General features: G+C 46.7%; 4 protein-coding genes across 4 annotated transcripts; all 4 read left to right on the forward strand.

Annotated features, from left to right (window-relative positions):
• Window positions 1–444: 444 nt before the first annotated feature.
• On the forward strand, window positions 445–1,369 carry H257_03350 (hypothetical protein; the record flags this gene model as incomplete). Its single annotated transcript, XM_009827376.1, has 4 exons — window positions 445–505; window positions 553–616; window positions 729–958; window positions 1,119–1,369. 4 exons carry the CDS (start codon window positions 445–447, stop codon window positions 1,367–1,369), a joined length of 606 nt encoding a protein of 201 aa, XP_009825678.1.
• Window positions 1,370–1,815: 446 nt separating this feature from the next.
• On the forward strand, window positions 1,816–2,101 carry H257_03351 (hypothetical protein; the record flags this gene model as incomplete). The annotated part of the gene is made up of 2 exons (XM_009827377.1): window positions 1,816–1,960; window positions 2,007–2,101. 2 exons carry the CDS (start codon window positions 1,816–1,818, stop codon window positions 2,099–2,101), a joined length of 240 nt encoding a protein of 79 aa, XP_009825679.1.
• A 1,846-nt stretch (window positions 2,102–3,947) lies between these two features.
• Window positions 3,948–4,478, forward strand: H257_03352 (hypothetical protein; the record flags this gene model as incomplete). Its single annotated transcript, XM_009827378.1, has 2 exons — window positions 3,948–4,283; window positions 4,410–4,478. The coding sequence occupies 2 exons, from the start codon at window positions 3,948–3,950 to the stop codon at window positions 4,476–4,478; spliced, it is 405 nt and encodes a 134-aa protein (XP_009825680.1).
• Window positions 4,479–8,471: 3,993 nt separating this feature from the next.
• H257_03353 (hypothetical protein) lies at window positions 8,472–10,937 on the forward strand. The gene is made up of 2 exons (XM_009827379.1): window positions 8,472–8,761; window positions 8,816–10,937. Exons 1-2 carry the CDS (start codon window positions 8,507–8,509, stop codon window positions 10,877–10,879), a joined length of 2,319 nt encoding a protein of 772 aa, XP_009825681.1. The 5' UTR covers window positions 8,472–8,506; the 3' UTR covers window positions 10,880–10,937.
• The last annotated feature ends 2,073 nt before the right edge of the window (window positions 10,938–13,010 follow it).

Raw genomic sequence — 13,010 nt, forward strand, 5'->3', positions numbered from 1 at the left:
TGGATGATTAGTATTTTCTCTCGATCGATTGATTACTCGTAAAATGTTATACTCATTAGATATCGCAAGGTTCGCAATAGCCTCAGCAATTTATTTTATTGTGGCCTCTGTAATCTAGTTATAAGTTTTGAAGAGGGAGCACAAGTTCCCTCGATGCCCTCGCGGACTATCCGTCCGTATCAGAGGTGATCATAAATAATTTTCTAAACGAATAAATTTAATTAGCTGGCATAAGTATATAATCTATTTTCTGTGGGACAATGAATAAATAATTCATTTTCTTTGATGGAAAGAATAGATAATTTTCATTACCCCCAAAACGAATAAATATTGGAAACGAGAGGAATAATTCACGATGCCCTTAAAAACCAAAACCATTCAATAGCAAGGCTGTGCATCACTCAATTCAAACACAAGTCGTAGCTGTGTTCATTCTTATTTGTGATGAACCCAGCCAACACCAATATCCTCTATGGTCGCCAGTTCGCCGAGCTGTTCTTCACCCGTACTGCCCCTGGTAGCAATGCGTGGGCCTGTCGCTGAGGTGTAAAGCGATCAACGACGAAGATTCTATAAGTGCGGCTGCGCACTTAGAGTTTACGATCTTTGTGTTGGAGTAGTACGGAAAGTCGTAAAAAAACGTCGTCGCACTTATCGGGGACGGACAACAGCTCGACGAATGTTGCGTTTGCGCGTTTGGCGGGTGTTCGATAAGTGGGTTTTGCTAGCCATCCATTCAACCTCTTCGTGTCCGACCTTCTGTCCAACCATGATGTTGTGATCCAAAAGGTGAACATCTTGATGCGTAAGCTACGCAACATCCTTCCCGTAGCACGCCTACGTCGTCTCACACCCCTCCAGGCCAAGACGCTCAACGCTACGCGCTGGACATCGGCGTTCAGCATGTTGACTGGCTACTCTGCTATCAAGACGTACATTGGCCAGATGGGTGACAAAGGTATCGACATGTTGGGATTGAGTACTGTCGAAGATCACGAAGTTGCTGGTTGTGCTCGGCGATCTTAATTCCATGACCTTGGCGCTCCAGAATAAAGCGTGTACCCTTTTCGACGTACGGCGAATTTTTGATACGGTTATCCAAGATTATACGGATGCAGAGCGCCGGTTGGGCGACATTGTCCATTACCATGGTTTCGAGTCTAGTGAGCGCCTGTTGGGCGACATTGTCCATTGTCATGGTTTCGAGTCTAGTGTCGTGAAGATCCTCCGTGGAAATGAAGAGGGAATGTCGGCCACCGAGGTAGTGGCCGTCCAGCCATTGGCATGTAGCACAGCGAATCAAGTCGCGGTGGCTCAGCCCACTTTGTCTTGGCCGCGCGTTGAAGAAGCAACGCGTTGGTCGAGTTGACGGTGGGTACATGGACTGTCGATTTGTGCGCTCGACGTCTAACATGTGTGAGTGCTTTTTTCCGTGACCAAGTTAGCTATCGGAGACCGTCGTTGTAGCATTACCCCAAAGAACTTCGAGGAGCAAATGTTCTTGCGCGCTAACTGGCTGGCACCTTTGGGGTGTTGAAGACGTGCATGAAAATATGCGCTCCTTCGAGTAGACAATGTTTCTGCAAATATAATAATGAATTTGATTTGCTATGGGGAATAATTCGAGTAAGTTATTCATGGATGCGGTCGCTACAGAATAAATTATTCATTCGGCGTCACCTGTGGAATGAATATCAATTCGCTGATTTGAAAAAGAATTGATAATGCTCTCGCAAGAAGTGAAAGAATAAGTACGAATAAAATTTTGACCACCTCTGGTCCATATTCACCTATGCTCAACCCGATCGAGAACTTATGGTCGTCGTTGAAGAGTCGCGTCAAGACTACTGTATGCTTCGTGAACGCCTTGCGGCATTCATGGGTGCACCGCCGGAGGGTCAAACACGGGATGACTTCCGTATGACGTATTTGGAGCACATCGCCGATGAAGCAATTGCAGGTACGTAAACTGATTTACTTATCATTGATTCTGCATGTTACATTAGGAATTGAACCAAATCGCTTGCACGTTTACACTGCGCGACTCGAGCAATTTTACGCACTTGCGGAGAACATGGAGGACATGGAGGTTGGCACGTGAGCTTCAGTTAGTCACTGAATTGATAATCATTGAAATTGCATGAAATATATTGCCGGCTGGGTGAATTGTATTGACGAAAACTGAAATTAATCGATGGTTCTATGAAATATATCGATGGGTTGTTGAAAAATATACGTGAATTTTGGGGTCGCCATGCAATTAAATGAATATGGCTGAATTATATTGGTGGTCTAGTGAAATATACTGCAACCAAAGAGAAATATAGTGAAAAAAACGCTGAAATTACGGTGTAGTATTTAGTAGCCATGCGAATGCTTACAAAGTGATTAACACTACATACATTGTGCACGAGGACATGGCTGTCGGAACAAATTCGAGCACTACATAGCACTAAAACCCAACAAATTTTGAGGAGATTGGATTGGCACTCTAGACAAACTGTGAGTAGTGATTGGTTGAACGACAAAATTCTTCGGTTGCGGTTTGTGATTGGACGACCCAGTTGTCGCCTGAAAACATAAAATAAACATTGAACATGTACAGCCTATGATTGGACAATTTTGGAAAGTTTGTCTAAAAATACAAGACGACGTTTCATCATGCAGAGAACGAATCTTCATTCAGCATCATGAGCGCAACCACAGTTCCATCGAAAGCAACCATCCAGGGTTCATTCTGCTCTAAATCCACGCTTCGAACTTACAAAACATATCAAAAACAGTTTGTTGAGTTCTGCAAGAATGTGCAAGCCATAGACCCCTCCACAGCTGGGCCAAGCGCATGCACTGACTTTTTTCACCACTTCTAAAGTCAAGGACGGACTGCACGTACTGTGGACTCGGCCAAAACAGAACTGGTGGAGTACTTTGCAGACCTCAAAAAGGAGCCCAATCCGGCCAGAGACGTTGAATCAAAGCAGTATGTAGTCGTGCTGCACAAGTACAACAACATAAAACATTATCGACGACTAGAAGAAAGCCCATCCACTCTCCGTTTACGAGGTGTCGTGATTGGTCAACTTTCGACGTCCCATGTTTTTCTGGGAGCCCTCTACCGCTTCCTCCTCTGCGCCAGCTACCTGGTCTGTTTTCGCTTCAGCAAAATGCTGAATTTCATGTGGGACGACGTAGCACTCAAGCAGGATGGAGACAGTCAGTACGTTGCGATTCGACTTCGGTGGCACAAGAAGGCCAGCGTGCAGAGTGAATGTCAAGTCTACCACCTTGTCAGCGAGAAGTCGTATCCCTGCCTACGTGTGTGTAGACATTTCAACGACTACCATGGCCTCGTTAGGCGTGCGAGCCCCAACTTGGCTTCGTGTTCTCTGCCTATGTCATGAAGTCAACAGGGACCCCAAGGCTCATCTTGTAGAAAAGCCTTGAGCAAAATCATGTTCGCCTCTTCATCAAGGACGCGGTCGAAAATGAGCTCCCTACAGGTAATATTTATTGTCAATATGTTTTTTAATATTTATTGTGAATTTATTCTATTGAGAAATTTTTCAAGTAGAAAATACATTTTATCTTCAATTGTGGCAATAATAATGAATGGTGGAAATAATCTGTATTGTCTGTATTTTGGCATTAGTGTATTTTTGTAAAATATGGCTCATAAGTCGAAATACGTAGGAATCGTATGAAGAAAATGAACAAATAGTAGGAATAATCTCCCTACAACTTCGATTTTGTCAAATCAAATGTGGTCATCCAGAATTCTTTATCTTGGTTTCACTATCGAATTCGGCGAATTATGCGGAAAACAACCGGACGCACTTTTACAGGCTCTTTGATGAACAATACTTGATGTGGATGGCCAATCAAATAGCTGAAAAACAGAAAAAAGGCGGCCAATAGGACGCAGTTGATGGAGGCTCCCATTCATCAACATGAGTACCAACAGCGATTTCACCATCGAAGGAGCGCGACGCAGTCGCATCTCAGACAGCACGCGTCTCGGATACTTGTCCGGCATTAAGAAGGTAGTCAACTGGGCTGTCATGACAGGGAAGCCAGAGCTCCTGATGCCAAGCACCGAGCATGAGGGTCGCATGACCTTAGATCTGCATGCGTTTGCGAATGAGAACTTTTTGGAGTTCATTGTCTGGACTGTTCGGGAGCGAGATATTGGCCTGGGCATCCTAAGAGGCTACCGAAGTGCAGTCAAGAGTTTGTACATCGATCAAGGTGTTGCTCTCCCTGAGCCATACGATGGGGACATGAAGGTCATTTTATCGGGTACAGAATTTTATATTTTTCGCAAACAGTAATGTAGGTTTAGGAATTCGAAAGGCCGTCGCCCAGAATCTTAAAAATGGGTCAAGGAATTCACTGGCAAGCGTCCAATGTAGTTTTCGGTGTTTGAGCATCTCTGCGCGGCGAGCATGGGTCTGCCCGATTGCGGATTTATGCATCTCTAACTCTACCTACAGTCCGCGCCAAGTGAATACGAAAGGGTGGGTTTAGAATAGTGCCGATGGTTTTAATTTGATTCAAGTCAGGATACCCCTGCTGCATGCCTTGTAATCGCAATAAACAAGCTATATCGATGCAGTGTGTGATCTGGGTGAATATTTCGTTATGATATCAAATTTTGCACGTTTTTTAGCGCGCCAAGTGTATACGAAAGGGTTACAAAAATCTGAATTTAGCAAAGTTACTCATGCAAAAGCATACCATAAAGTGTTCCTAATACTTAGTCTTACAACCCTTTGCCTTCAGAACGTCAACACAGCGCTTTGGCATCGATTTCACCAACGATGTCAGCAGTGGCTGTGGGATGTCGTCCCATGTCGACTGGATGGCGGCAACGAGTGACCCAACATCACGAAATTGTCTCCCGTTGGCATACACCACTTGGGCCATTCTCCCCCACAAGTTTTCGATCGGATTCAGATCGGGGGAATAGGCGGGATGGTCGAAAACGGTGACATTTTCTTCACTCAAAAAGTCCATGACGATTTTTGCACGGTGGATCGAAGCGCCATCTTGCATGAACACAAACGAGGGACCATAGTGCTCGTGGGCAAACGGAAACAGGTAGTTTTGGAGCGTGTCGAGGTACGCCAATGCATTTTGCTTGCCCGACAAAAACGCCAACTCGCTCCGGCCGGCCAGCGAAAACGCCCCCCATACCATGACGCTCTTCCCGCCCATAGCGCGCGTCAAATAGTGCTGCTTGGGGAGCCTCTTGTCGTGCCAGTACTTCTGCAAGCCATCGGGACCATCCAAGTTGAACTTTTTCTCGTCGGACCAAATGATTGGATCCCAATCCGTGTTGGCAGCAAGTGTGCTTGTTTTTAGCATTGGGAATATACTTGGCGTGCAACACACAAATCTTGCCAAACAATCTTTTTCCTGGAGCAAAACAAAAGGTACATATTTTGCATGCAATATACGAATAAAAAATTAAAAATATGGTAGGATCGCTTTGGCAAAAGCCTTGGGCGATTGTTGTCCTCCTTGCAGCGATTGGCAGCTGGGAGCGACAAAAAAGCGAACGATATTGGTACGCATTCGATTCGAAAAGGCTCGGCAACGTTTGTGTCGTCGGGCAGCACCGGTGGCCCGTCCATTGTCAGTGTATGTTTGCGGTGTGGGTGGTCCTTGGGCAATGTTATGGAGCGTTATTTTCGGTACGAAGCCGCTGGCGATCAATTTTCTGGTCGAGTAGTTCGCGGGCTCCCAATAAAGAGTGCTAACTTGTCTCTACTGCCCCCCCATTTCTCCAACTTGGCGTGTCCATTGGTCAACAAAGCCTTGGCAATGGTTTTTCCAAGTCTAATTGGCCAAAGTCAACAGCATGGTGTGCTGCGCCTCTTATTGGCCAGTCTCGTGCATCACCACGATTTTTTGATTGGCCAGTTCCTGCCCAATCACCCCCTGCTGTCTACGCCGTTATTTGCTAGCAATGATGTGGTGTTAACCCTGCGACCTTTGGTATTTTCTGGGACCGAGTCCAATTTCTTGTTTGCCTCAGGCATCCCCCCCCACGTGGAGTTACTACGGCAACTGGATCGAAATGAAAAATCGATCCAAAGTATTCCTGCTGTCGTATTAAATGGTGTTCGCCAGATCGTGGACGAAAGGGGACTTGCTGCTGGTAACATCACGCAGGCTTTCTTAGAAAGCACCCTCTCCCAAGCTGTCGCAACTGTGGTACAAGAAGTACGACCTGGTGCTCCTCTATCCCCAACACCGACTAACGACGTCGATCCGAACAGCTCTGTGTTTTTATGGGGTGGCATGTTGCACATGCTTCCGGAAGGTTTCAAATTTCCGAATGTCGATTTGGCTACTGCATGGAGTTTATGGAGGCGTGGCAACCCTGCACGAAGATCACGAAGATCATACCGTTCCGAAAATTATCTACTCGTGATTTGTCGCCGACATCCAAACGCAAAGAGTATTAGGAATGGGAATTCATTATGGATCGAATGTCTAAGTTCTACATGGCCAAGCAAGGCTCACCTCCATGCCCTTCGGCCAGTGCGCTGGAGCTGGCAGCATCGTACCTTGTGGGCATATGGGACCGCACTCGGAGTCTTCCAGCATCGGCAGACACATACTCATAAACAGATTCATGAGAGTCAGAAATATCACATACGCACAGATGGATACATTACCTGAGTACAATAGACATAGATTGCGTGTGCATAGTACAGAGCCCGACGGGGTCAGACACGCTGTGCCACCGTTCTCTTGCAATGTCAGCGTGGATATTGGAATGGCACGTGTGGTCTGGTTTCACGAATTGAACCTATCAAACGAACAAAACATTTTCATTGGACAATACACATTCCGCCGAAATTGGTTCCTACGAATTCCAATCACAATCCAATAAATCGTCTTTACAATAGTTTGCTTTTGGATGTAGGAATTACACTGCACAGCATGCGACGAGGAGGCAGCTTTTATCGTGTGTTCGAGTCTCCAGAACGACGTTTAATTTTAAGGAGCTTATGGCATGGTGCCGTTGGGAAGACGCCAAAACATGCTGTGAGTATCTCATCACCCGGAGTATCACCAACGAAGTGGATCCCAAAAATATGTTACGAGTCGACATCACGACGGCTCTCCACGACAACAGCATGGGGTCTTTGACTGTGGAAAACCTCTGCAACGAGATCGTATAGCATTTTCAAAACGGTATGCCCAGCTCACCTGCCATCGGTGTTGCTGCAGTCACGGATGCCATCGGGGTTGCTACCGTAACGGACGCCATTCGCACACCCTGAGCTTGCACCCACACACCAGTGCAAGTTGCGAGACCCCAACAGTAAACGACACTCGACAGGTTTGTTACACATGCAGTGGTCCTTACTGCTCGATCAGCCAAGGATGCATGGAATCAATGGTTTACTGGTGACATTTGGGTCGGGTTGTTTCAACCCTTTCGGTTATTCAGCACGCAAATGATCCGGGCCGACCGACGAAAGTACTCCGAGTGCTTGACGTTGTCGTTGGCCTTTTTAAAGTATGTTAGTTATGATATGTTTGAGGTAGCATATGAGGGGCATACTAGCTCTTACAGCAATATCTTAAGTGAAGTCCGCAAGCGAAAGCGCGACGGAAGGTTGTAAAGCAATATTGATTGCTTGTGTTCGTCATTTCAATGTGAGGCATCACTGGCCCCTTAGTTAGCCAATCAGAATGTCGTTCGGTGAATTCTGTTTCATCCAATCAAATCTTTGTCGGGTTCAATTGTCGTGGACGACGAACTATATATATATACATAGCAAGCGAGGACGTTTGTACAGTAATTCTGTGAGTGTACTTGCTTTGAGTAATTTGGCAACCATATTCCACAAAACGTGTTGGGTTTTCGGATTTTTAGGATTAGTTTGTGTTCATCAAATGTGACCATTCTCCTTATCTAGTGTATACAAGAGGTATACTCCTCCAAGACTTCATAGAACCCTTTCACGTAACTACCTCTATAAAGCTATATCTGGGATGAGTGTAACCTCGTTTCTCGTCAGTAACATACATATTTACTGTACAGTATATCTGACTCGAACCGTGAAAATGGTATTAGTACTGTACTCAAAATTCAGCCAATTGCACGTGTACGACGGGGAATTAGTCGGTAAAATAAGCCACAACTTGATTACCCCCACACTGTATGTCCATGTCTCAACTTCCAGAAATATATATATCTTGATTCTTGTATCGAGCCGGTGTATTTTCAGTTGTTACAATACTCGCTTTCAGCTGTCAACATTATAGGTGCGTTGGACGGAAGGTGCACCTCACGGAATTCAAGGCCCCCACCCTCATTTCGTACTACCAATATATATCGAGTTTGTATGGTATTAGTTTTGACACCCCCTTGGAGGGACCCACAAATAATGCAACCATCCGACGCAGGCGATGAGTTTACAGTACCCAGCCAGCTGGAGAGCAAGGCGAACGTAACGCAAGTCTGCCCGCGACACTTGAAGTTTGTATGGACATGTCGTCAACGACCTGGCTGGTTTTCAAGGATGGTCACATCGGCCAATCACACGTGTCTACGGGGGCTCCAAGTGTGCATTCATTGATCCATCCATTATTGAGCCGTGTTGCGACCAGCGTTATGAGCACGGAGCCGACTCTGCCGCCGCCACCGCCGCAGCTCAAGGCCAAGCAAGGCGTGTTGGAGTTCAAGGTCAAGACAGAAAAGATGTTTCAGAACTGGATCACTGTGCACGCCAAGATGGAGGTGCAGTCCTCGTCGTACTGTACGTGATGATGATGGTCGGGTAATTGTGTGTAGGGCCGATGGCTGGCGCTGTACAAGAAAGCAGACTCGGTGGACCGCATCGCTGCGATTGAATTAGGTCATGGCGTGCAGCTCAAAAACTACGACAACATTGAAAACTACGCGCGGCGCTTCGACATCACATGCACAGGAGGCGCGCTCCAAGCGATCGAGTGGAACTTTCGAAGCGTGGGCGGCCGCCGCGAGCGCGACCTGTGGGCCAAAGCCATCCTCAAGAACCTCGACCTGTTCAACGCCCACGGCAACAATGTGTTTCCGCACTTCCAACAATACGAAAGCGTCGTCCAGGACATGATGACCGGGTTGCCCACCGCCGTGCGACTCATTCCCAGAGTAAACCACATGATCAAGAAGAGTAAGGACGTGTCCAAGGTGCCGTTGCACGCCAAGTCGTTCTTGGGCTACGACGCCGTGTCATTCCTCATGTCCCGTAAGATCGCGGCCACGACTGCCGACGCCGAAGCCATCTGCCACACGCTGGCATCCATGAACTTGATCCACCACTTGGTGTGGGCGCAGGGCTTTTCAATCAACGAACTGTTCTGCTTTACGCAAGACCAAAACACAAACACGTGCGTGCAGATATTCGACTCGATGATCGAGCTGGGCAAGTTCTGGATCTACCTCCCGATTCCCATTGCGATTGCGTACGCTCACACTACAACTACTTCGCCGCGCAAGGAAGCGGGGTTTCTCCTCTCGGCCATGTCGTCGTCGTCCAATACGCTGCCCACGTTTCGAAACGCTTCGTCGGGGCGGCAGACGTCGTCCGTCCGGTCCCCGAGCTCCCACAGCGGGTCAGATGCGTCGAAAGAGTCGGGGGGGGTGGAAATCCTAGACGAAGGACGCTGGGCGGACGCCGAAGCGGCCAAACACTGCCACTGCTGCGAAAAGTCGTTCAACCCGCTCAAGCGAAAACACCACTGCCGACTCTGCGGGTACGTCGTCTGTTCGACCTGTGGCGTACACACAACCGTGGGGCATGTCAACCGCGCGGTCAACGTCCGGGTGTGCATCAAGTGCCGGCTGCGCATGAAACTGTCACAAGAGTCTGCATCGTCGTCGTCGTCGTCCCGGCATCCCCCGCATAGGCCGGCGCCGCCGCCCCATTCCGTGTCGGCGCCCAATCTATTGATTTCCCATCCCCGACACAGCCTCATGGCCACGACCAGCTACTCAGACCCATCCCTAGCAGTACCCGCGCACCAGTGGTGCAGCGTCTGCTACGACTGCGACAACAAGTGTCAGCCGCAGTTTAGCGTGTCCACAGACTTTCCCCTCGACTTTGACTGGGAACACCCGTGGCCCCGCCCCCCCCGCCGCCTCAACGAAGCGTTGTGCGTTCAGATGCTCGACCAAACGCTTGTATGCACCCAGCCAGACCCGTGGTTTGATCAGCTCTGCGACGTGCTCGTGAGCAACACGGGGTGCGAGAAGGCCGTGATTGGGTTCATGGCTGACGCCGGGTACATCCTCATGGGCACGGCAGGCTTCGACCTCCCTGGAGACGACTTCCCCAAGGTCGTGGCGCACGATCTCGCCTTTGCCCCGCACGCCCTCATGAGCGCCGAGCCCCTCGTCTGCTGCGACGCAGGCGAAGACATCCGGTTTGCCCAGAACTCGTACATGCGCAACGAATGGCACGTCGGGTTCTACGCGAGCTTCCCGCTGGTCGTGAGTTGTGGACTTATCCTCGGCACGATTGAGGTGTATGACGCGAGTCCGCGGCGGCAGTGCCACAACGTACAAGTGCATCTAGACGCCGTCGCCAAGCTCGTCGTGCAGTACTTGGACGACTTGATTGACCAGTCCAAGAAAACGAATACCAGTCCCCCGCCGCCGCCGACAGGAGATGGAGTCGTGTCGGCGTCGATGGAAGGAACCCTCCTGCAGCTACTCGAGAAAACCACGGGCACGCAGTCCCAACTGCAGCAGCAGCAAGCACAAATGGTGCACGCGGTGGGCAACCACAGCCAACAAATCAACCTGCTCGCGGAAAAATTACAGCGCATGGAAGCCGCGATCGACCGAAAACAAGCAAGAGACGATGCGCCGTAGCAACGTTAGTTACTACGTGATAATAATAACAAATCAACTCGAATTTTACTTACTGCTAGTCGGCATGGCAATGTGAAACTGCATTCATTGTACTACGTCCTAGTAGTAGTAGTACTATTAATACTATTATTAATAATAGTATTTTTGCGTAGTAATACTAGTATTAATAGTAACAAGCATACTCACGTTACATACGTATCAATTGTGCTGTTGGTTATTAGACCATTGACCGTAATTAGTACGGATTAAGAATTAGTGTGGATTCAGAATTAGTACAAACTATGAATACTAGTATGTGATGGAATTCCTAAATTTTGTGGTTGTATCAACAATTAGGGTGGATCAATTTCGTGCAATATTCGGGTGTATGCCTCGATGCCCAATTGCTTTGGTACATAGTCGTAGAAAGCGATCAAATGTGGTATAATAACCCTTGTATACGGTATATACCTATTAGTTATTGTATGATGCGTCTGCACTACATCAATGCTGATTTGTGATACATTCCGCGCCACTACGGTACATTGGGTGACTGCCAAATATCTCGCAAGTGCCTCTCGCAAACAAATTTGCGAGTCCGGATAACGTGTATTTTTTTAACCGACGTCGATGGGTGGCAATCGAGGCACTCCACGACTTGGCTCGACCTGCCTTCGTTACCCGGTGAGATTGCGAGAAAATTTGTGCACGATGCCAAAGCCTTTGAAAATGTATTTCGATCATATCAAATTTTACAGTGTCGATGCGAGAGGTTCGCTCGCAAATGCAATGTTTGCGAAGACGATTTTTTCGCCTTCACAAAATGCGAGCGTGGTTCTATTTCAAAAATGTCTCAGATTCAACCGGAAGAAAATTTGTTTTGCGAGATATTTGGCAGTCATCCAATGGATGACTGCCAAATATCTCATTGGACATACTATGTGACATCCATTATTTTGCGAATATGTTTTGAGAAAACACGAAATTGTTGACACAGAACATACCTTACATCGGTCATGATTGTTTGGCACTGGTCTCAGTTCGTAACAGTCAAAAGTGACGGAGTTAATGTCGCGAAAACCGTCATGACTGATGTAATGGTATGTGCTGTGTCAACAATTTCGTGTTTTCTCAAAACGTATTCGCAAAATAATGGATGTCACATACTATTAATAGTACTACTACTGTAGTGGTGCGGACTATATGTGACTTTTCATGACAAATTCGACATACAAAAATCAAGATAATAATCCATACTTCGTACTCGTATGGTGCACGTCATCTATAAACTACCAACTTTTCACAAAAATGTCTGACTTCTATTTCATACTGGTATTCATTACTCAAAATTTCAGCAAATTGAGACGTAGAATCGACAGATCTCAATGTAATGAAGAAATTCTACGTCTCAGATTCAAATTTGGTGATGAATTGGTCCAGAAATAGATATTTAACCTAGCAGTATTTTACATGGGCGCTTGGATATTTGGCCATAGGGGTGGCCGCTGAGATGTATCTTGATTTTTGTATGTGACTCTTATCCGTAAATAATATCCGGAGGCAATTGGGACCTTTAACCTCCCACTGCAGCGATAAAACGCATGAAATCGGTATTTAACGTATTTTGTTTTTGGGTTTAACTACATTAATTGTACGTTAAATAATAAAACCTCCACTCCTCGATTTGGCCAGTTGGAAGTTTTTAGATGACGTGCACCATAGTAATTCTCAATATTCAAAATTAGTGCGGTCCGCACTAATATTACGGTCGATGGTGTAAGGGCATGTTCCAAGTAGATATTTTTAGCAAATGAAAAAGTACATAATAATACTTCGAAGTACAAATTTCCAAACCAGGTCGAATCGAATTGACGCTATTGGCTAATCCTGTATTAAGTGGATTTGATTGCTCAAGTACTGTATATTCAACAAATCAGAACTCCAGTGTGATTCAATATTGATTAGAAAAACCACGCGAATTTTCGAAGTTTATAGCGATTCACAATACAGTACCTAGTGGGGCTACTATTAATTTAGTTCCTTTATTAGTTCCTATTGAATTAGTTTCTTACTTCGAAGTATATTTTTAGAGTAATAAGTTTACCTGTAAGGTTATTTGCAAGTATGATGGCTGGACATTTCCTCACTTTTT

Source organism: Aphanomyces astaci, assembly GCF_000520075.1.
Source record: "Aphanomyces astaci strain APO3 unplaced genomic scaffold supercont1.6, whole genome shotgun sequence".
Classification (NCBI taxonomy): domain Eukaryota; phylum Oomycota; class Saprolegniomycetes; order Saprolegniales; family Verrucalvaceae; genus Aphanomyces; species Aphanomyces astaci.